At 39.0% G+C, this 25947-nt stretch overlaps 1 protein-coding gene across 1 annotated transcript in view; it reads right to left on the bottom strand.

Moving 5' to 3' along the window:
• LOC149283379 (delta-like protein 1) overlaps positions 1 to 25947 on the bottom strand; it is an 87147-nt gene that overhangs the window by 6777 nt on the left and 54423 nt on the right. The window contains exons 11-12 of the mRNA XM_089497613.1: positions 10104 to 10233; positions 4793 to 4867 (exon numbers count right to left, since the gene is read on the bottom strand). Of these exons, the coding sequence (XP_089353739.1) occupies positions 4793 to 4867; positions 10104 to 10233 (205 nt within the window). The remainder of the gene's footprint in view (positions 1 to 4792; positions 4868 to 10103; positions 10234 to 25947) is intronic.

The raw sequence follows: 25947 nt of genomic DNA, 5'->3' as shown, positions 1-25947 counted from the left end.
TTAAAAATACATTGGATACTAGACATGTGCACAGCTAGAAAAATCGAAAATTTTCATTTTGTTTTTCCCGCGTTTGTTTTCAGGCAACAAATTTTGTTTCCTGGTCATTCGGCTCAGACGAAATTCGGGGGCTTTTTTTTTTTAATTTAGAATGACATTCGTGGGTGTTCCAAAAAAGAGGAGGTCCCTGACACCTTCTGGACTCATTATAAAAATTAAAAAAAGGTTCTCCCCAGGGTTAGGACTGTCAAAGAAGTGCAGCAGGAGTAGTAGAGCACTGGGCCTGGGCAGGCAGACTCTGGCAGATGATAGGCGCATGCAGCACCACAATATTTTAGAAATAAAAAAAAAATATTCCCCTAGAGTAGGAATGGTCAAACAGGTGCAACAGCAGCAGTAGTAGGGCACTGGGCCTCAGCAGGCAAACGCTGGCAGATGATGGGTACATGCAGCCCTGTGGAGCAGGACTGAACTTCCACCACAATATTATAGTTTTTTTTTTTAAATGTTCCCCAGAGTAACTTTTGGAGTTAGTTTTCGTTAGTTCGAAAAAACACACACGAAACAGGCAATTTTAATTAAAAATTTTTTTTTAGGAAAGCAAACGCACAAGTCTATTGAATACCCTTTTAAGGTGCATGGACCCTGTTTGATATCCTCCTTCCCTCATCCCTGCCCTGTGATATAGGGGGGGGGGTTAAATACAAAGTAAAAAGGAAAAGGAAAATCCCCAAACTTACCTACCCTCAACATTAAGTCACACTGGTATACGTAGGGTTGACCACATTTCCTAAATTCCATTCAGGGACACTTACTTTGAAGAGGGCATTGCATCAAAGTTATGCTTGGGACTGGTGAAAACTTATTTACCAGTGCATTTTCAGTATTTATGGAATCACTAGCTACATAAAAAGGTCATCCTCCTAAACATATTAGACATCTCTTTTTTATTGTTTCTCAATGAGCAGGGACTATTAAAACATGTATAAATTACTTACCATGTATAATAAACTGCAACAAAATCTTAATGTATAAATTAAAGATATATTGGTGTAAATATATTCTTGAAAATAAAATACTAATATAGTAAATTATAAATATAATTTATTTTCCCATTGCCAACTTTGTTTCAAAAAACAGGGTCCCATTTCCAAACATGTCCCAAAAAACACCTTCCCTTTGCCGACTTTGTAAAAAAAAAAACAGTATTGTCCCATAACAGCTTATCCATGCCAACTTTGTCCCAAAAACAGCTTCCCATTGCCAGCCTTGTCCCTTAACAGCTTCCCAGTACCTACCTTGTCCCTAAACTGCTTATCAGTGTCAACTTTGTCCCCAAAACAGCTTCCCAATTCCAACCTTGTCCCCCAACAGCTTCCGAAGGCCAACTTTATCCCAAAAAACAGCTTCCCATTGCCAGCCTTGTCCCTTAACAGCTTCCCGGTACCTACCTTGTCCCTAAACTGCTTATCAGTGTCAACTTTGTCCCCAAAACAGCTTCCCAATTCCAACCTTGTCCCCCACAACAGCTTCCGAAGGCCAACTTTATCCCAAAAAACAGCTTCCCATTGCCAACCTTATCTCCCAAGAAAAGCTTCCCAGTGCCTACTTTGTACCAGAAACAGATTCCCAGTTCCTAACTTGTCCCCTAACAGCTTCCCAGTGCCCACCTTGTGCCCTAACTGCTTATCAGTGTCAACGTTGTCCCAAAAATAGCTAACAAATACAAACTGTCACCCTAACAGTTTCTCAGTGCCAACCTTGTCCCAAAAACAGCTTCCTAGTGCCAACCTTGTCCCATAACAGCTTCCCATTGCCTACCTTGTCCCAAAAACAGCTTCCCATTGTCGGCCTTGTCCCAAAAACAGCTTCCCATTGTCGGCCTTGTCCCCTAACACATTCCTAGTGCCCACTTTGTCATCTAACAGTCAACCTGGTTCACTTACAACTTCCCAGTGCCAATCTGGTCCCAGTTTGCCTAGCCTCACTCGATCCCTCCACACAGCCTGTCATTTTGTTGGTTTTGCGGCTCCCACTGGTGCACTTGCGGCTCCCACTGGTGCACCAGCGCCGCCCACAAAGATTACTGAGTGGGTGAGTTCAATTCTTTTTCAGCCAGATGTAAACTTTACGTCCGTCTGAAAATGAATGAAACCCACCCCACTCAATAATTTTCAATGTAAAGTGCCACCCAAGGACAATGAGGCTGCCTGGGAGATGGGACATAATGTCCCAATGCTAGACTGTCCTGGGCAATCCGGGACATATGGTCCCCCTAGGTATAGTGAGATGGGTACATCCAAGCACCTTTGAGGTCCATCCAGCAATGATCAATTAAACCCTTGGTCTACTTTGCCAGATTTACCTTTGTCCAACTTGTGCATGTTTGCTACTGGAACGTAACATTTTTAGGCAACTAGCTTGTGCATTGGCATTTAAGTGAATTGACCTGTCCGCGGTACAATCAATTGTATCACAGGACCTCAAAACTAGCTACCATAGTAGTTTACTCTATTTTAAACATTTGTTAGGTTACATTACATTTTTTTGCAAACATAAATTCAAGAAATACTTGAATCACATTCAGTTTGGTGTCAAAATGTCAGTAGCTATGGGAACAAAACCTGCTCCAGTCTCTTTTCACTTACTTGTACTAACTTGTCTGAATAAACAGGTTTGAATACAAAAGATTAATGTCACAAAACACCGCTTATATAATTTGTACCCAAATTTATTACAGAGATTTCTTACCTTGGGAAATACTGTCGGTAAATTACAAATATTAAATTATAATGTTACTGATATTTAATCAAGTGCAAGAATTTTTAAGGTGCAAGGATATCTTGAGATCATTAGCAGGGTGTCTTACATCCAAGGTGAATCTAGGTAAAAAAGACACTTGCCCTCATTTAAACCATAAACATAATGTTTAGGTGGAGCAAGTCTAAAATGAGCATAGCACTGACAACAAGCCTCAGTTCAATTGCTACCATATGTCACGGGTAGCCCCTGAGGCTGAGGACACGTGGGGGTAGGTTTTAGTTTGGGATGGGGGCCAAGACCGATTCATGGGGATACTCTTTGCCTGCCTGCCCAGTCTTATGTCTAGGTCACCCTGTGCCCATGAATCAGTCATGTGTCCTACCCCAATGTGTCCTCAGCCTCAGTTGGTTACCGTGACACTTTACGTGGCAGCTGTAGTAAAAAGGAGTTATGTTATGGCCAACATGTTTTTGTTGTGTATTTAGAAAAACAGAATTAAAGGTGCTCTTCCACTCAATTTTACAGGTTTAATTAAAACATTTAATAAAAAAAATATTATTCCTAGTACTATAGAACTCTTACATATATACCCAGAAACACGCTAAGGCGATAACATACTCAGGCAGAGACACACTTACATACACAGGCAAGCACACATTAACATACAGAGGCAGACATACAATAAAATGCCCAGGCAGACACACACTAACACCCCCAGGCAGACAAACTTACATACCCAGGCACACACTAAGATACCCAGACACACACACTAACATACATAAACACATACTTGGATACCTAGGCAGACATTTGATAGCTTTTTTCTTCTAAAAATCATTGTTTAAAAGCTGCATTTTGTGTGTACTCACTTTGTCTTCTATTAAAATTAGTTGGATGAGCTGAAGCATTTAAGTGTGACAAATATGCAACAATAGAATATATATTTATATATGATACAAGAAGACATTACAGAAGCATGCTTTCTGTGATTTTTGTTTTACCAAATCCTGTACATTGGCAGTTAAATACACACCCACTACTTTAGTGTAGAATTGCTGTTCAAATAAAGCAAAATGCTGATCAACCATTTTGATCTGTATCACACAATGGGTCTACATTGCATAACTATCTTAAATGAGTGATTAAGTATGGCCATTTGCCAAGTGAAACATAATCTTTAAGCTATAAGCAAAGCTAGAAAGGCAAGTTTCTCGTGATTCAGATGTCTAAACTATGTAAAAATGATTAACTCTTTCTCTAATAAGGCACATTCTGCTTCACAATTTATAGACCAATGTCTTTTGTATTATTGGGGAGGTCCTACTCAAGCAAATGTTTTCACTTCAGGTTTTGCTTTTAGTCAAAGATAATTTTTTGGGATAAGTAGGAACACAGGGCCAGACCCTACATCAATATTTTGGCATATAGCATTTATTCTGGCAGACCCTTGATATAGAATGGGATAAACTATCAGAGTATGGCCTCATCTTGTATGCCTACTTATCCAAGTTTTTCCATTAGTCCTTAATGTAGCTTCGTAAGAGAAAATTTGAATAACGCACAATAAACTGGTTTATAGAAGGTGAAACAGAGTCTGGCTTATTGAGCAAAACACATTTTATAGTCGATTACTTAATGATGCCATGGTCTACCTTGTTTCTCACATAATGGAAGGCATCAATGTCACCTCAACGACATTCTACATTTGTTTAGTGGAATTGGCCTTTTTAAAGACACCTTGGCCTCTTCCCTAAAACTAAATCTTTACAAACCTACATCACAACAGACAAGTAACAGTTCAACATTTTAACTGATTATACTTTGATTTATTAAGAAATGATTAAATAGCTTAGTTTAATTTATGCTATTATTCTGCAAAAGCCTGTTATGTAATAATACCGTTCTATTTATTATACTTTTTTTTTAAATGGATAAATATCAGGAACACTGAGTAACCAATGATCCAGACGTAATCAAGATAATCTGTCATTTCCTCTCTATGTGTAAAATACATTTGGCAAGGCTTTACCTGTTCTTTCACTAGACAGTGTGAACAGGCATTTCCTTTTCCCTGTCTCTGCCTCTCTCTTTCGGTTTTCCAAAACTTTAAGAGATAATTAACAAGAAAACATAAAGAATTCACTAACAATTTATTTGACAGGCCTTGGCAGCCACACGCATTATACCAACTAGGATGCTAGTTCATTTTATTGAGCCTTGAGACCTTCCGTGTTATGCCATGCAAACCATGTGGCTTTGCTCTGTGCACTGTTAACTATATTTAACCTAAACACATACCCACAGACTAATGCATTACAGGTGCAACTCTCCCCACTTCAGTTAGTGGTCTAATTTAGGGAAAGTCAAAGAGCAGTAGGGGTCATGTGTACAACCATAGAACATCTTATTTTAAAGCAATAATTTTTTTTTTTTTAAAGTAGGAGGTCAATGAATAGTGAACTGGTTCACTCTGGAGCGCCTATATCTTTAACGAGTATCAAAAACAGATCGGCTCAAAATCAGTTGGCAATGAAAACACAGTGAGGCAGCATTGGCACCATTACTACATTGAAGTGTTAGTTTGAGATACATTTAATTGTAAATAAAATAGAATGTATCTCTTATATGTTGTAGTAGGTATATTACGCATGCAAGCAATATAATTGGTTTAGTTCTGTGCAGAAGTCAGTAGCATTATTAATGACTTCCATTTAAGTCTAGACTGGACTGCACCTCAAAGGCTGTGACAAGGAGCTGCTCCCCTTCTAGGCCTTATTTTCTAAATTGCTAAAATGAAAAAAAAAACCTGGTGCAAAGCTAAGGCAAATGTGTTTATTTTTTTTAGAAATTTATAGGGGCAATAAATCTCATTACAGCTCAAGATTTTCCCATTCACTACATGGGTGCCATGCAGGTGGGCCTTAATGGATGTTTTATGACTTTACCCCTACCTTAAGGGATTGATTATTTCCACTACACTGGAACATCAACAAAGATTCATGAAAAAGAAACCCAGACATATCAAAAGGCACTGGATTTTATATAAGTTTTCAGCAAAATATATTTTTATTAACTTTAAAAAAAAGTTATGTCTTGACAATATTTTAACCTAAACAAATATTATGTTTGTTAAACAAACCGTAAGGAAAAATATGGAGATTTGCCATATTTTTTCCTTCTACGTCAAATTATTACCCAGGGTTATTTAACAGTTTGCATACATGAGGAATATCAGCCAAGTAATTACTAAAAAGAAACCAAAAACCCCACATTGATGAAATGTACAAAGTGTCCAGCTGCAAGGTGGACTTTTCAATTGATGCATTCTGACATTCCAAATAGATTGAAATTCCTTTGAAAAAAATGAACAGCAGAAACCAGAATATAGAACCCAGATGGACTATATTATTAGAAGCTGTGAGTGTGAGCTGCCACCAATATCAATTGCAACAATATATATACACAACTGTAAACTGTAACAACTGTATCTAAGTGTGTGCAAACCAAACATCAATCCATTTGTTAGGCATCCTGTGAAATCAGGTACAAGATTATCCACTATCTCCAGCTTAGAAATAATGCCAAAGTATTACTAGCTGCATACATTAAATATATACACTTAAATAATACATTAAGCCCACTTGATATGGCATAAAATTATTAATAATAATTAATTAAAACTATTAAAACCATAAAATGAAAGGCTACAATGTGTTTACTCTATTGAATATTTTTGAGGCCTACTTGTAAAAAAAAATGTATTTATTAGACAAGGTATTTGCTCTGAAAAATACCCCTTGTCTTATACTCAAGGTCGTCTTCTAATCAGACTTCAAATAGAGGTCTGACTACAAGACTAAGATTGAGATCCCCCGCAGGGCTGCAGGTGACGTGGATCCTCTTCTCTGGTAGCCTCTGCTGCTGCCGGCACTTCCTCTGGGGGCTTCGATGACGGAGCGTCGGCATCACATCACCTTCCGGTGTGCATCCGGCAGCCGGTGAACGTTTGCGGAATGCACACAGACAGCCTCCACTGCTGCCAGCACTACCGCCGGGGCTTCTATGGTGGAGCACCGGAAGGTCATGTGATGGCGGCACTCATTCATAGAAGCCCCGGTAGAAGTACTGGCGACCTCCACCAGCTGCCCCACTAGACGCCAGTCTGAAGCACAGGTCACAAGTAAAGGGATGCACTGGTAAGTCGGCGGGGACAGACACACATAACCATAGAAACAAACACTCAAACAGACACACACATAACCAGTCAGACAATCACATATCCAGATACACATTAACATACCCGAAAAAACCCCACATGTTCACAACACAACATACCTCTACACATGCTATCATAATTAGACACACATTCAAACACACCACTCACTTATGCTGACTTGGCCAACTCTTCAACGTGACCCCTTTCAGCCCCTCCTACTTTCAGATTCAACTTGTATCACCTTCATTTTAGTGGCACCCAGGGCCAATCCTAGATGAAGTGGCACCCCAGGCAAGAATATTCTCTTGCCCCCCCCCATTATTTTACATAGATACCATTATTTTAGATAGATAAATATCTTTTACTTCAGGCCATATTTAAAAAGGGATCAAAATCGCAGCCAGGCAATTACAGACCTGTACGTTTAGCATCTGGGGTGGGGAAACTGTTTAAAGGGTTACTAAAGGAACATATTCAAAATTTCATCTTGAACAGGAATTTCATTAGCAGGAGCCAACATGGTCTTTGTGAAAGACAGTTCTTGTCAAACTAACATTTGCATTCTATGAAGAAGTGAGTAGAAATATAGATATGGGTCCGCTTCTTTTTAATTTGTTTATTAATGAGTGAGCATAGGCAGCCAGGTTTCAATGTTTGCCAATGACACAAAATAGGGTAGGGTAATAAAGGTTTAACTAGATGTGTCTTCACTACATGAGGATTTGGATAAACCGGGCTGATAAATGGCAAATGAGATTCGATGTAGACAAATGTAAAATTATGCATTTTCTGCATAATAATAAATATGCAACGTATCATTTAAATAGTGTTTCCTGGGGGAAATCTACTAATGAAAAAGATTTGGGAGTAATTGTAAACAATAGACTTAGCAGTAGTGCACAGTGCCAGCTAGCGGTTGTAAAGGCAAAGATATTGGCGTGTATTAAAAAGTATTGATTCACGGGAGGAAGATATTATTCTGCCTCTTTACAGGTCCATGGTAAGACCCTACCTTGAATATGCAGTTCAATTATGTCTGCCATTTATTAGAAAAGACATTATGGAACTAGAGAACGTTCACAAAACTAATAAGTAGAATGGAAAGCTTTAGTTATGAAGAAAGGCTAGAAAAGTTAAATGTGTACACATTAGAGAAACTGCATCTTAGAGGGGATATGATAACGTTATATAAATATGTACAGGGCCCATACAAAGGGCTCTCTAAAGACCTGTTCATTAATAGGAACATTACAAAGGACAAGAGGTCACCCGCTAAGACTTTAAGAAAGGAGATTTAGTCTACGACAGCAGAGGGGATTTTTTACAGTAAGGACAATAAAAGTATGGAATTCACTGCCTGAAGAGGTGGTGCTAGCAAATACATTAGATGCCTTTAAAAGGGGCCTGGATACTTTTTTAATGAGGCTGAACATAGAGGACTATGTATGATAGTATAGGAATTAATATTTATTTAGTGCTTGTCAATCCAAGGAGAAATCTAATTGGCACTTGGAGTCAAGAAGGATTTTTTCCCCCATTGAAAGCACAATTTCAAATTGCTGACATAAGGGTTTTTTGGCTTCTTTTGGATCAACAGCGGTAAACAAGGAATAGGAAAAGGGTTGAATTTGATGGACGCAAGTCATTTCTCAACCTAAACTATTAAAAACTGGGGGTCAGGTTCAAATGCAATGTAATGGTGATGCTCAACTATCATATGCACTAAATTGCAAGGATGGAATGTCCCTTTAAAAACAGAAATATATTTTTAATAAGGGAATTAAGCACTTCTAAATGCCATAATTGCCACAAATGCCATAATCCTTTATTAAAAATCTTATTCATGATTAATGAATAGATATGCGAATACACATAATGTATATTAAAACATCCTCTATCCAAAACCAGACATACCTTTGTCCAGTTAAGAAAACACAGCTTTATTTACATTACACCATCCTAACATTACCATAAAATCAACATAATATAAAAAGCTGCAGGAAAATCAAGTGGTGTTTCTTACTGCCATCTGGAATTTTGGCAACTTGCCAAACCTTTCATTTTCTATAACAACCACTAAACCCAATATGTTTGTATGTCATGACTGGGGAAAGAGATCACAACTTTGATAACGAAAGGCAAAAAAAGAAAGCGAATCAGAATTGGTTTGTTTGCATTAATTGCTCAAGTACAAATAGATAAATTTGTTTAGAAAATGTATTAATAAACTTTGCAGTTAGTTATTTAATTTAAATCTCTTACCCAGCAAGTCCATTCGCACAAATATTTAGAGACATCATGGTTGAACGTTCCAGAATTAGACTTCCAGAAAAGTACTTCCTTTAGTTTAATGGAAGTGTTTCCTTCCAGGGATTGGCAGCTTCTAGTAGCTAAACTGACACAAACCACATAGCATTAAAAGGGTTTTGGAGGGAAATCGGTTGGGCATGGCTAAACACTCTGCCCCAGAGAAAAAGGAGAGTGACTCGGAACCCCTGGGACAAATTCAGAGAGATTACATTCTAAATTCAGAATGAAATCTAATAAAACTTTTAATGAGGTAAATCGCATTTTACTGATATCTGTTTATCCACCCAGAGAATTTATATTTCTTTATGACTAAGTAAGGCAACATATAAATCCTTGGTATTTTGAACCCATTACATGGCTAGAGGAATGCCCAACACCAGGCATTCAAATTGGGATAGAAAGAAAAATAGATAGATGGCACATATTTAAATTAGAAATGTCACTGTCTCACCCTTTAATATATCAAGATTCATTTTCTTTACTGTTTCATGATCACAGGTATTCTGTACCCTGAAGACCAGAGCATTTTGGTACCTTATGTTCGACCATAATTTGCCGCTTTCTAATTTACTGATCCAACTCACATTGTCTGTTTTATAAAGGATTATTTAGACATGCTATGGGGAAAAATGATTTCAAATGTACAAAATAATCCTTGCACAATCCCTTTAAATTTACATTGTGTTCCATTTGCAAATGCGTGGAGGACTCTGCAGAACCCCCATACGTATTTGCCCCTTCCACTGCCCCCAGCTATTTTAAGTGAATGAGATGTGTTCAGCCAAACATATCCCCCTGCCCATGATATACTTACCACAGTCAGCTCCAGCGTTCAGACCTTTGTGCGCATGGACAGAAAGTGCTCTCAATGATTTCAGTGTATTCACAAAATACTGTAATGTGCATTCTTCCTTAGTGAGGCGGTCAGGGACAGTAAACCGTCCCTTAAAAAAAAATAGCCAGAACAATTTCCAAACACAAGAACATAACCAAAAAGTCTGTGGGAAGCTATATTAAATGAAAACATTGCTCTCCATACTTTGTCTATGTAACTAATTATTAGTTTTATATGTATTATATGCAATAATTGATATTCTTTTTGCATGATTTTTTAATTTTCTTTCAGTGGTGCTTCTATTTTTCTGCCCTTTGCAGTACATGAACCTTCCAAATGCCCCTTTTTGGCACTCAGACCCTCTGTTCCTTTTTTCTTGCTAAGTGTCTCTGTTTTATAGGGGTTAGAACTAGTTTTTAATATTGAAAGTTTGTGCCAATAAGACATCTATTCCAGTTCATTTAAACTGATTAACTGTGCAAAAATGGTTTTTTTGTAAAGTAAGTGCTTTGTTATTATTTTGAATTCCACAATTGCACAATATTTTAAATTACACAATTACATTTTATATATTAACTCATCATTTTTTTTAAAAAAATTTTTTGGAGCCCGAGGGGCGTGCTCCTGGGTGCCGCAACTGTGCGCAAAGGCAGCAGAAGCCAGACTACGATACAGACGATACAGACAAATTCCACCCCCCCCCCACGGGAGGGTAGGATCTTGAGTCTCACCCCGAAGAGTGAGACTCCTTGCTGGCCTTTTTGAAGAGAGGAAGGGGCCAGAAGGCTCCCAATCCTCCTCCAGCAAAGTCCAGGCTTCACTGCCTCTAAAAAGAAAACAGTGTCCAAAACGTGGTTACAAAAACGTGTGCCAAAGAATCGTGGGGGCCAAGCCGTGAATTTAAAAAAACGTGAGAAAAAACGGGGAAATTAATAGGCACTCGTGTAAAAAACAACGTGATTATATAAATTAAAGAAAAATAATTTAAGGACAGGCCATTGATGGCCTGCCGGATTCAAAAATAAATCATCTTAACCCCAAGACCACAAGGTACATGGGGAAAAGGTAGTGCTGGTAGGCCGCCAGTGAGAACGTGCGCTCACCGTGTGCAGTGGCGTGCAATACCACATTTCTGCTGGGGCAATTCCACCTCAGGCTCCATTGCTTTCCCGAACCCTAAGGCCAGAGGACCAGTGTCATTCCCCCCCCCACCACAAGGGGAACTACACTTGATCTTAGCGAAAAGGCCGAGACGCGATATATTAACTCATCATATTCAAGTTTATGCATTTCCCCTAGCCACAATTACAACCACTCTACCTCAAAAAGCCTCTGTCTGTTTGAGACACCAATAACAAAAGTTATGGTGGGTAAAGGTGATGGAAAACCCTTCCACTTAAAAGGGGTAGTAGGAGTATTATTAAACACTCATCTACAGACACCAGACAAGCCAGAAGGCTTGTTTTTTCCCTCAGAAATCCCATTGTGCTGCCACAACCACACGGGATTCTGGGTAGGCACATGCAAATAAGGTCAATAATGTTTGAAACATTGAGAGGTATTTCTGTGTAGTCACTAGAGGGAATTTATATATACGTACACAACTGCAGACTGACCATTTTATGGTTTATTACACACACCTATTTGGAATCCTCTTCTCTCCGAAAGTGATTGGCTTTATTGTAATTGACGAACTGCCTTGCTGTCTGTGGTTGGACAATGTGTCCTTTGCCACTCCTAAAGAATATCATGGTCATGGAAGTACTGTTATTCATTATGAAGAGGCAACATTAGTATATAGAAAGGCTGAGGTGGCCCTGTATAGTGTATAATGCATAAATTAATAGGTGATGAGACGTTGGATAAATCTCACTGATTTAACTATGTATTATCCAGCGCTAGCCAAGCTCTTCCTGCAGCAGAAGCATATCAGGGATGGGCCTTCATAATGTATAGGAGCTGAAACAAAACTCTCCCGTCTATTCCCCTTTTAGTAAATTGACCCAATTGTACATTGTTTGTTGTCTACGGTAACTCCCAAACACTTCTCATGTGTTTGTTTTTTCTGGAGCAATCCCAAAAATGTGTTTATTGCAAGAGAGTGTACAGGGCCCTCCTCACCTGTTATCTCTTTAAGTCAAATTCTTTTGTTATACAGTGCCTTACAAAAGTATTGGAATTTTTCCTATTTTGTTGCATGGAATTAAAAGGGATTTTGCCCATTCTTCAAGGCAAAACTGCTCTAGCTCCTTAAAGTTGAATGGGTTTCACCGGTGTTTAGCAATCTTTAAGTCATACCACAGATTCTCAATTGGATTGGGGTCTGGGCTTTGACTAGGCAATTCCAAGACATTTTAATGATTCTCTTCAACCACTGACGTAGTGCTTTTGCAGTATTGTTAGGGTCACTGAACCTCTGTCCCAGTCTCAAATCTCTGGAAGACTGCTTCTTTTTACTTGTGCAATAAGCTTGTCTTACAGTAATAATACTGTATTATAATACAAGACAGGGTTTTTTCAGAGCATTTGCTCCTCGTCTTTTATTCAAATAGAGGTCTGGCTATAAGACTAAGATCCTGATGCCCCGCAGCTCTGCAGGGGACCTAGATCCTCCTCTCTGGCAGCCAGTGGACATCTGCATGATGACCGAGCGGCGACATGAAATGACCTTCTAGTGCTCCATCATTGAAGCCCCAGCAGAGGTGCCGGGCAGAAGTGGAGGCTGCAGTCACAGCGCTGCAGAGGGCCTGGATCCTCCTCTCTGGCAGCCGGTGAACATCTGTGCAATGCGCGCAGACAACTTTAGCTTCAGCCAGTCTGTTCCGCTGGGGCATGACCTTTTTGTTGCTCAATCATAGAAGCCCTCGCGGAAGTGCCAGCCAGCAGCACGGACAGCGCACTGACGTCCACCAGCTGCTGCCACTAGACACCAGGGAGTCTGGAGCACGGAAGCAAGTCTGGGGATGCATTGGTAAGTTGGGGGGGCAGAGTGACATATAGGGGTATAAGGCATATATGAGGGGCAGGGTGACATATAGAGGGGTATAAGGCTTATCTTGGAGGCAGAGTGGCATTTAAGGGATTATAAGGCATATCTGGGGGGGGCAGAGTAGCAAGCCTGGGGGAAGATGTGCATAACTGGGGGGGGGGGCAGGTTGCTAAATAAAATTAAATAAAAACAAGAAATGCATTTTCTCAATCATAGTTTTTATTAAATATGACAAATTAGTTTACATGTGAATTAATATTTACTAGTAAAACATTTTCCCTATCGGATAGTTTTCTAGTAGTCTTCTGGTAGATATTCTGGGTTTTTTTACCTAAATTAATATTCCAATTTTTGGGGGTTGTCTTATAATCAGAGTCGTTTTATAATCAAGAAAATATGGTAGTATGCAATTTTTTAAATAAAAATCCACATGGAAAAAGATGGTTATTGTCAACATAACTTGGAATGCAAGTTGTGGTTATGTTGTCCAAAAAACTGTATTTAATGTTTTTCTGTTAAAGAACTATTGTAAAAGTGTTCCCAATTTAAGTAGTTCCATGTGTAGGGAATTACTCACAGTTACTTACAGTTGCAATACTTTATAGATATTATATTAGAATATTAGAGGGTACACCTTTCTGAAAATGATATGGCTAAAAACTTTGTCTAGTACCTGTAATGAATCAGAATTTGAATTGTGCTCGGTCACCTATTTGTACGTCTAGCAACTGCCTATTTAACACGTTACCTCAAACAGAGCCTGCAAAAAAGTTTAGAACTCTTGGACAAAATTTAACTGCCCTCATTTCACGACATAAAATCAATAAAAATGTTCTACCCAGAAGGAATACCGAATGAGCAGCATGAGGTTAAGACCATAGTTGAAATGCAACTACAACCGCCTTATGTTATTGATTCTAGTCAACAAACGGAGCAGTGTAATCTGTCTGCCTTTGTTCCGTTCACTTGGTGGTGTGTTCTCATTAGCCCCCCATGGACAGTCAACCTGTCAGCAGGTCTGTACTCCAACTGCCTGACCTCTGACTTTGACTCATTCTTCCACAAATTAATTTCCCAAATTGACAAATTAAAGTGCACAGTATGCTCAAGGTTACTAAATCACACTGGGTTCTGGTAAATGTCAACCGGCAGCGAAAATAAAAGCGTTAATTTGGAAAATAAAAGAATACTATGAAGCTGGATGTTTGGATTTCCCTTTTTTGGGAAATCAACTCTTACATAAGGAATAGCACTATGTGTCCTATATAACACTAAGTTTATCCTTTTGAATTCAGTGGTATATTTCATTTGAAGACTAAAGACTTTTACAAGCTGTTAGGTGGGACTTTTATGGGACCACAACAGGGTAGGCCTAAACCTTCTTTATAGGTTAGGTTTTTGAACTGCCAAAAGAAAGCAAACACCCCATCATAACGACAACTTTCCTCTTTAATGTTTGTATGCTTCTTTTAAACAAAATGAAGAACAGCTTAAAAAATACTGCGTTGACGATTTAAGAAAAAGTAACTTTTCTACATATCAGATGTTTAATTGTTAATATCTGCTGTTCATTTCTTTAAACAATCATGATCCTAACATAGTTTAAATAAAAGGTCACTTCAAAAAATGCTGTGCTTCTGCTATAAGAATCCCACCCTGTTCTGCACTGGCCCCACTGAACCCAGTTACAGTGGTAATCAATAATAATGTGTAAACTCAGGCATGCATAGATACCCCATGCTGATGCTTGCCTTATTTCATTTTCTTTATTATAACATTTTTATATTATAAAAAAACACAACTAGAACTCAATGTAACCAATTCAAAATGTATTTAGAATACAGCCTGCCAACGTTTGGTCCAATAAGCAAGCACAGCCAAGTGCTAATATAGTGGTGTCTAAAACAAATTTGGCAGACAACCAGTTCAGTGTACACTGCCCAGTGCTGACCAACACAAATTTGTGAAAAAATGGATTCATTAAAGGCCCTATAGGATTAAGCTCTACAACAAGTCATTGTTATTAGACACCCAGTGGCTATATGTGAAATTGCAAGTACAACAAAAGAACAAAACATTTTGGTAGTGGCCCAAATCACCCAATTGGAGAAGCCCACGTATTAGAAATGGAGCTACTCCCTTACAACTAAATGATCATACTGCTAAATGCCATTTTCATAAAGACTTTGAAGCAAGCCTAGGCTTTATGCCATTTCTGATTTAAGTGTCATATGGATGTATGATTATTCATCACCCCAACGGCTAACATTGTTTAATCGTATGGGAATGAAGTATGGCCAAAAACTTTCCTCAATGCCCAAAGCATAGCATTACTTATTCTATACAATCAAAAATTACATTTTATAATTACCATGACAATAACAGCCAAATTACCAAACTGTCTTGTACTACCTACTTCTTCATTCGAAACTTGATGTATTTTAGCCTTTTAGGAATGGAAAACATCGTAGAGGTTTTTAATGTATATTTTAGTTACCCTGCAGCCTAGTAGATGTAGGAACTGTTTTTTCTTGCCACCCGTTCAGAAGTTAAAATAGCTTACTTAAAATTAGGTTTGAACTTTAGTTTACTGCTCAGGTGCTGACTGGCAAAGCAGGAACAGACTGTTATACTGTTGTGTTTCTGCTTGCATTGTTCACAGAGGGCTGATCTGACAAGGACTGTGATAGTCCAGGTTGGACTGGCCTTTTGTGAATAATTTTGGACTGGCAGGGGGAGGCAGGAACACTGTGGTGTACTTTAAAAGCGAGGCTGCTCACAAATCATGCGAACACCAGAGATATAAGCTGTGAGCCCCTGTCATCCAAGGAGGGCAGCTTTAAAGGGCCGGATAAAAGGTATGCCACGAAGAATGAAAGCAATTCTGAAGGCAAAAGGGGGTCCGACTCAGTATTAGCAAAATGTACCTAATAGAGTGGCCAGTGAGCGTATACTCACTAACACTTTACAAATACATGTATACACAACATATACATACAATTACACATATATACATAAACACACCACTCTAACATTAAACACTTACGCATACATATGCACACAGCTCCTCCAATACCCTACACTTATAAATACATACATATATAAACACACATGCATATATACACACACGCTCCATACATTTAAACACACATGCCCACGCAATATAAAACTATAAACTCACATGCACACAACCACTCTAATAATATACACTTCAATACATTCACTCTCTGTGATAATCCATGCACCTCATACATGTCCCCCTTACATTTTTAGCTGAAAATGTTGTTAGGAGAGCCACAAGTTTATTTGCAATGTTTTAAATAGCTCTGTTTTCAGTAATTTATTTAAATTTATTTTTTTTTGCATTATACAAACTATGCCGGTACTCTCTCAGTTGGTCTTGGCCTATTACATGATGTTACAGGCCACAGTGATTTTTAGGAACTATGTGTTTTCATATGTATCTTATTCATGATATTCAAATATACTTTAAATGCAGGGTTTATCCCTATTCTAAACAAAAATACTGGGTCCAGAACCTGACATGTGCAGTGTGCCCAAAAATGGCACCATGAAATATGGGGCTGGTATTCAATTATTTCCAGCGCTGGTTTTATTTCCCAGTCGGACCCTGTCCATTACAGAAGTTTTTCATTAGTCTGATTGATCAACATGGTTTATAACTTAGTCATGATTGTTTGTATGTGTGCCAAATCCAATTTTCAGGTGACCTGTTCCACTATCTATTATGTGTACAGTCAGGGCCGGCCCGACAATGGAGCCGAGTGGGGCAACCGCTCCAGGCGGCACTTTTGAAGGGGCGGCACTTTGCTGAGCATTACAAGCCCGCACCGAGACCAAACAGGGAGACTCGCCGCAGGACTGCTGAAAGGTAAGTACAAGGGGGGTGGGGACGGGGGGAGAGAAAGGGTAGATAAGGGGGGGGGCGGCATTTTAAAATTCGCCCCAGGCGGCATTTTGCCTTGGGCCGGCCCTGTGTACAGTGGTGGTCATGGCCTGTTGGGGAGATTGAGAATCTTGGTTGACCAGTCCACTGACGGTAGATTAAGGACTTAATTACAGTTCCCACATGGTCATCTCAAGACCTATTGATATTTAGCACCAGAATATGACTTAAATATCCAGCACTCGAAACTGCTGGCCTTATACTAGGAGACTATGCCACACACAAGATGAGTGATGTTTTGATTTCCGCACATCTTCTTTCCAGTCCCTATTTAAACCTCTCAGTTTCTAATGATCCTTGCCCTCAGTGCCCGTTATCCTCTTCAGTCCTTACGTGTTTGATCCTTTGGCTTGTTATCCGCTGATCTTGATTCCTGGTATCCTGACCTCGGTTTGTTTGACAATGTTATTGTTACCCTTGAGGTGTACCTGATTCCAGTGTCTCCAACTTTGCTGTGTGTGACAGATGCTAGAAATGTCATGATTTCAGTGTGCTAGCCAATTGCTAGCAAATATATAGAAAAAAAGTTAATTTTGTGCAGTCTGTTTATACAGAGAGACATTTCCACTGCAGCTCCCATGTGGCCACTTTGCGACGCTCTGCAGTTGAGCTCTGCAGGGTGGCTCTTTGGGTGAGGATAGTGGTAGTCACAACTTTAGTTCTACCCACTCAAACCTCACCCCTTCCTTACCCACACTTCTAACACAGGTGTGTGATTTGGATGACTGAAATGTTGGGGCATATGCTTTCAAAGCAGGCGTCAGAGTAATATGTGTGATATCCTTAAAGCAATAAAAATAAAAAGGTTCCAAGAAGGCCTGTCAATTTCCTTCTGAGATAGGTACCATAAGCAGTAATACAGAGAAATAAAACCTAGTAGACACAAATAATTAAAAATATTAAAAACGTAAAAAGTTATAGAATAACTTAAAAACAATGTAAAATTAATAAAGGCTGTATATTTTTTTTACAGAAAATGTATAAACAGGTACCCAAACAACTCAGTTGCACCTCCTGCTAGAAATATACATAAAAAATAAGAACAAAATTGTGTAGAAAAACATAAACATTTCTAGGGCTGCAACTAACGATTATTTTCATAATCGATTAGTTGGCCGATTATTTTGTCGATTAATCGATTAATCGGATAAAAAAAAAGAATGTAAATTTTTCATTTATTTAAAATAATTTAATAAACAAATTATATTAAATACAAACAGCATAATAAAAAAAACTTTGATAAAATGCATTTCTTGTCTTTATTTCCCAACCAGCCCCCCCCAAGTGATGCACATTTGAGCCCAGGCTTGCCATGCTGCCTCCCAGACATGCCACGCTGCCTCCCACATATGCCACTCCACGCTGCCTCCCACATATGCCACGCCACGCTGCCTCCCACATATGCCACGCCACGCTGCCTCCCACATATGCCACGCCACGCTGCCTCCCACATATGCCACGCTGCCTCCCACACACGTCACTGTGCCTGATACGCCTTATACCCCCTGATACACCACTCCGTCCTCCCCAGACATGCCACACTGCCCTCCCCACATATGCCTTATACCCCCAGATGTCACTCCATCCTCCCCAGATATGCCTCATACCCCCCAGATACCTCATAGTCCCCTCATAGAGTCACAGACCTGTTCACAGCACACTGACACCATACTTTTATAAATAAGTACTGGCTTAATCTTCACTGCCCCCAGGATTTAGATTCCCCTTAGTCTGCCCCCCTTTACCTCTAACTGCGCCTTAAGTTAACTTTATTAAATTAATCAAATTAACCCTCAGTCCTCATCATTGAATTAACCCTAAACACCCCATTAACCATAACTACCCCTAAATTAACTCTAAATACCCCATCAAAACAACTACCCTAAATTAACCCTAAAAACACCATTAACCACAACTGCCTCAAATTAACCCCAAACACCCCATTAACCACAGCTGCTCCTAAATTAACCCTAAACACCCCATTAACCATAGCTGCCCCTAAACACCCCATTAACCATAACTGCCCCTAAATTAACCCTAAACACTCCATTAACCATAACTGCCCCTAAATTAACCCCCACCTCCCCTAACTTTCAGCAGCCCAAATATTAATTTTATACTTACAGTTAGATGAGTGTCACAGCCATGTGGTTCTGGCCTTCTGGGAGAAGGAAGGGGGCGGGGCCAGTTGTCACAGTGATTACAGGGAGGGACTGGTAAGTAGGAGCTGCTGCTGTGAGTCAGACTAAACGGATTATATAATGAGGGGTATTTTTCAGAGCGTTTGCTTTGAAAAAACCCTCATTTTATAATCAATAAAAATCGATTCAACTAATCGATAATGAAATTTGTTGGCAACGAATTTCATTATCGATTATTATCGATTTTATCGATTAGTTGTTGCAGCCCTAAACATTTCTAAGGGCAAATATTAAAAATCTATTTAGCAGTTTTTTTCATTAGCTTTTGTAATTGAGAAAATTAATTTTAAATTAAAGTCAGAAAATGTTTTTCCTTCACTTTTTCACCATTTTTTTTTTTTATTTATTATATGATATGATCAAAATAATGATATCTAAAGGAAGCCTTTCTTCTCCTGAAAGCAAGGTTTATTTTTTGGTGGTTACAGTAAATGAGAACAATTACAGCTAAACACAAACACCACATAAATGTTAAAACAGCCATTGTCACTTATTGTATAAAAGTCTAATCACAAAGGGGATTAAAGTAAATATCTCCGAAACAATTACACCAATTACAAAGCAAACAGAACAAGCTATAGGTAGTTTTAACTAAAGGGCTAGTTCAGTGCTGTGATGTAAGGTAGTATTGACAAACTATTTTTTTATTTCTTTTTCTTTCAATAAACCATTATCTGCAGACCGGTAGGTAAATTTGGGGTGACATTGCCTGTGGAAACACCACACTGAGCTGATTCTTTATGGCAATACTAATGAGGTCTACAATGCAGCTCCTGGGGAAAAAAAAACTATATCATTATTAAAAAACAAAAATAGGACACTGTCCCAGACCGTCTACTGTCCCACGTTTACTAACCAGTTTGTAGGGAACTCTACAGGTCAGTGTCACAAGGCAAAATGCATTGGATCCTTAGCCGCCGGGTCATGGATTTACAAGATAGTAAAACTTACACTGAAATTGTTATCTCCTGTGATTATCTATGACACAGTGATCATTGTGTAGGTAGGATTACTCACTGTTAAAATATTTGTGCATATGAGTCAGTTAGGCAGAACCAAGACTACTGTATAGGATGAGCATGTGCAATTAAGTACAGCGGCCTGCACGTCTGCAAGTATTGATCTAACAGCTGTGTTTCCATCTACATTCGCTGGAGAGGACAAGACCAAACAGAACAGAACAGAATCAAAAAAGCAAAAGGAAGATTTTGCACATAAGGGTCCGATGTGGATAGGTATATTTATTGATATGCCAGTGCTACTATACACTGTGACAAAGAGGCTTACCGCTTTCGTGTCCTACTGGCGCTTACTCATAGTTTGGGCATGGTTGATAAAAAAAAAAACCCAAAAACTTCATGTTAAAAATATTGAAAAAAATTTGGGAGAAAGGACAGTGTTGACCTGAAATACTCAATATTCTCCTTCCAATTCGTATAAGCACGGTGCAATGTTTAACACCTGAGCTGTCGTTCCTCAGTCCATAAAGATAAAGATTAAAACATGTAATCTATACCTTCATTCTATCTGTGGACTTGTATTACCCATGGCCCAAGAGCCAAAACCATTACACAAATGTTTCACGGTCTCCTATCCCTTCTTCAATGTTCCATCTACCCAATAGCACTATAAAAGGTAAGGGGATTTTAGGTCTAACTGGATAACATTGTAGATCTATACGTAATTGCCAGCATTGCTAACCTTCTTCTAGAGCTGATAAATAATTTTCTGATAATAAGACCATGAGATTGTGGGATGGGAGTTTAAAATGTGATGGGTCAGAAACGGTCAGAAAAAAAAATCAGAAGAGAATCAGGAGAGGAAAATTACCACCAAGGCCAAGCTGTTGATCATTTTTACAGAATAGCAAAAATCTTATGTAACAGAAAATACTAGTTCTGCATAGTTAAACCTTAACTTCTACTGAAGCCTGTAACAAAAATATATAAAACTTTGTGTGCCACCCCGCCACCTCATTTATAGAGACAATAACTCTCCACCCCCTGGCAACCTTAAAGTGCACCACTAATACATATATATATATATATATATATATATATATATATATATATTTATTATTATTATTATTATCATTTTTTAATTTGTCCCTTAGAGGTTACTCTTGTGTAGTTACTGTGGTGGGTGGTTAGGTATTTGGGTGGTTTCTAAATCAGGACAAGTTAATAAGTATATTTTTGGTATGTTTTCCAATTCATACCAGCTCTGAGTAATTTATATACCTGTGTATTATACAGAAGTGTTTAATATATATAGATTTGTTAGATCTTTAAATATAAGAAAGATCTGCATAATTATTTTCTCAAAAATACAAATAAATATTTGTTGTTTAATGCCACTTTAATATTGTTGATGCTTTTTTTTTTCTTATTTATCTCTGCGTACACTTTTTTATATTTATTTGTATGTTTACATTTTTACATGGATCAGGACACAGACTTATTGCTTATTTTGTACATGCATAGAAGCAATGTGGACAGTCAAATTAAATTACTAGGTGTTAATTACTGTCACGGCTGTCATTGATCTCCAGGTCTGGAGTGTTGTCAGTCTCCATGCCATAGTTCTGCCTCCTTGCAGCCCCTTCCTCTATCTACTGGTATGACCTGCTTCCTCAACCCAACTTCCCCACTTCCAGTATCTATCAGTGCACTATAGCCCTCTGAGTAGGTTAACTAAGCTTCAATGGTAAGAGCTAAGAAGAGAAAAATCGGGGGGGGCTGTTAGTAATCACCTAATAGAACCTAGATGGTAACCTTTATTAATTAACTAAGCCCTTTTCATCAATACATATAGATCTAAGATCAGCTACGTGTGTGTCTTATAAATGAGAAATAGTCTTCACAGTCAGATGTATGATATGCTAAGACAAATATGTCAAAGATTCTGTGCCATAAGCGATTGTTGTTGCTTTATGGAAACCTCAGATAATGTTATGTCTATCTTTCAAAGTGATAGACTGGGTGTTGAATAATCCATGCAATTAAAGGTATTGTGTGTGCTCCAATTGATGCAGGAATAAAGGTTCACTCATACATATCTAGTTATAAAAACTTGCTAAATTAAGCTTTGGTGGGCTTTGGATGGTTAAAATAACAGGATCAGAATCTTAAAGATAAAGCTGAACAAAAATTCAGGAAATTCCCATTGCAAAAAAAATATTTCAGAACATTCTTGATATTGAGGGTATTTCCCACTATTAGCTGCATTTCTCCTTAGCCAACAAAATCCACTTAAAACGGTCAGATTAATAGTTTTCTTACGAAATGAAGCAAAGTTCCACACACAGAGATATTCCCTTTTCTTTTAAAGTCAAGATTCTCCTATTAATGGGGAAATTTCCTATCAAGAGCAACGTACTCTCCTAGAGTAAATAGACACTATGCTTTCCGGGAATAACAACAGAAGTAATAGAAATGTAATTTCCTTTTATCTTGCATGCATTTCTATTTGTTTATTTGACATTTCAAGCCCAGAATATGTTTTACAGAAAAAAGCTCGATGTTCTAGTTCTCACTCACTTAATCTTGTCCTATGAAATTAATTCTGTTCACTGTACACAAGAACATTCTGCCTGTGCTGTGTCATTAACAGAGTATTAGGACTACCTCTACCCATGAGAGGACACAGCCCCAAACTCCAAACCATAAGCCTGGACTGCCACAATCTCTACAAGCCCAGCAATATCTTCTGTGATCTAGCATTGGACTTTAGTATCATTTCTCTCACTCCATCATGTAGAAATAGTGGAAAGTTTCATTTCCCCAATTGTAAAACTTCTTCCCAATTTCTGGTAAGGTCCTACCACTGCCGTGACATACTATATAACCATTATTGCCAAAACATAAAAAATGTGCTTGTAAAAACCATAGGTACATTAAATGTTTCATAGTTATGCAGATTTGGGAAAAAAAGGCAGTGAAATTCCCTAAAACCTAAATGGGAAATGATAAGAAATTATTTTACAATACCAAAGTCAATCTCTCCTACCCTGGAGAAATCTCCATTTATTTAAATTTAAATCATGCAAGTTTAGGGACAAGACCGCTTTAAAACAGTGCTATGCCTTCTACTAATTATGATCTACAATAGTTGACAACATTATTTAAAAAAGGCAGGGTTGGTTGTGACAACCTGTTCTGTTCATGAACTCTATTTTCCTCTGTTCATCATTTCTTAACCCTATGCTTACCTTTTCTTGTTTGTTACAGCTACTTACGTGGAGGATAAATCCGAATGATCCCTTAGTCATGCTGGACTTATAGCTTCGGGCTTACTTGATAGTTCAAACCACATTTCCCATAGCTTGTTCACACATTGTTCTTTAAATTAAGTGAGGGGGCATATTTTTACATGTAAGACACCAGGGTCGAGGACTAGGGATGACAAGGCCTCCAATGATGTAAGTGCGGCTAACGAGCTTACAATCTTTCACCCCTAAGAATCTTTCACCCCTAAGAATTTTATGTCTATAACAATAATGGGATAAACCCTTGAAAATATTATACATGTTTTAATCCACTTCTGATGGGTGGCTGCAAAGGCAAAAATTCAGATGGATCTGTCAAAACAGTAAAATCACTCATTGTCAAAACAATACACAGGCACATCAAATAAGTTTTAGTACAAAATCCTGGCCAGAGCTCACATCAGACCAGCAGTCAAACTAAAGTAATCCACTTTAAAAAAATAAAAATATATATATATATATATACCTTCTTTATTTTTTTACGGAGAGGACTGGCATCAGATTAACCAAGGAGCACATGGAGCAATTTCTCCAGGGCCCCAAAGTGGTAGACTTGATTTGTAGTAGACTCAGCTGCTTCACTGCTGTCATAAACTAAGCTGCCTGTGAGCTCTGGATTAATGAGAGGGATTGTCAATATATTTGGGCGCCGGCCAAGTCTTCATGTTCGTCTTCGGGGGAAAAAAATCTTCGTATTCCACAAACATTCGGCAGTTCTCATGTTCTTTGCTGGTGAATATTCCTGTACGTTCTTCGTGTTCGTTTCTTTGTTTTTTGTTGATTTTTTTTTTGCAGGCGTTAACGCAGTAAAAACACGCAGCAGCTTTGGCGCCAGGATTTTAAAAGTAAGAGCTCCTATGCCATCAACCAATGAAGGGCAGCTGCTCCAACAGAGTCGCCTCTTACGGACTTGAAACTAAATTCCCTGTTTCTCCAAGGCCAAGTTGCTCAGAGCATGTGTCTAATATTCAGACAACCACTCTGAGCAACTTGGCTTGGGAGGAATGCGGATTTCAGTCTCCATGGCAAAGGGAAGAGCAAGGTACAACTTGACCTGGGGAGACTGTTGGTCTCCCTGCTCCGGGAGTTAAAGGTCCATACGAGCGACTTTGTTGGTCACCAGCAGGGGCCTCCTCTGGCATCAACCAATAAAGGGCATATATATATATATATATATATATATATATATATGTATTTGCCCGAATATAGGCCGCACTTTAAAGACTTAAAGTGGGGGTGCAGCCTATAATTGGGGTTTAGAGCAGGAATGCGCAATTCGTATCGCCCGACGCCCGGGACATGTAGTTTTGGGCTCCAGGCAGGCAGCAGGGTTAGGATACAGATCCCCCACATCGCTGCAGGGGACCTGGATCCTACTCTCCGATATACTGAGACAGCCTCCCCTGCCAGCACTTTCCACTGGGGGTGTGCCGGCACGGCAGATTGTCTAAGCGCAGCGCGCAGGCGTTCACCGGCTGCGGCGATGCGCGTAAACAACCTTCACTGCCGGCATGTCTGCTCGATGTGCTTTAACAATATCCCTTGCCGGGATTTCCCACGGGGGGAGTTCTGGCAAGGGAAATTGTTAAAGCACATCATGTGCCGGCAGCGGAGGTTGTTTACGTGCATCGCCGCAGCCAGTGAACGGGGCCAATGCAGACTCACCGGCCCCGCTAGACACCCACAAGTCTGCATTGGCAAGTCTAGGGGGGTACATATCTAGGGGGAAGAGTGGCAGCATATCTCGGGGGGACAGGGTGGCAGCATATCTTGGGGGGGCAGAGTGGCAGCATATCTCGGGGGGGCAGAGTTCCAGCATATCTCGGGGGGGCAGAGTGGTAGCATATCTGGGAGAGCTGAGTGCCATCATATCTATTCCACTAAGTTTTTTTTTTCCTAAGAATCTAAATTTTTCTTTAAAAAAGCACCTAACTTTTCGGGTGCGGCCTATAATTGAGCCAATACGATATATATATATATATATATATATATATATATGCTCCGCATACCTGACCCAGTTAACCATTTCAGTAGTGATCTCCCAATCTAAAAAGCATAAATATTAAGATAAGATTGGTGGGTGTGCATATTCAGCTCTGTATAGTGCTTCTGACAGAATACACAGGAGAGGGAGGTAAGATTTTTTTTTTAACTTCACTGTTTCTTTAAAGAACATTTGTATTTAATACTGTGGCTTATAAGAAACCTGAATCGTCTCGCTCAGGTAAAGAAAGAAGCACATTCTCACTGAGCAACAATAGTTTTTCCTCCTTTACTCTAGTCATTAGTTCACATTTATTGACTGCTTCATGGTCCTCTAGGGAAAAGTTGGCTTATAATGTCAATTATCTTAAACACATGAGTTAAGAGCTGGTGGTGATCTAGTAACAAGAGTGCAA

This window comes from Sceloporus occidentalis, unplaced genomic scaffold, assembly GCF_023333645.1.
Source record: "Sceloporus occidentalis isolate IW3139 unplaced genomic scaffold, rSceOcc1.0.p SCAF_105, whole genome shotgun sequence".
NCBI classification, from domain to species: Eukaryota; Metazoa; Chordata; class Lepidosauria; order Squamata; family Phrynosomatidae; genus Sceloporus; species Sceloporus occidentalis.
This window is presented reverse-complemented; position numbering and strand designations above follow the sequence as displayed.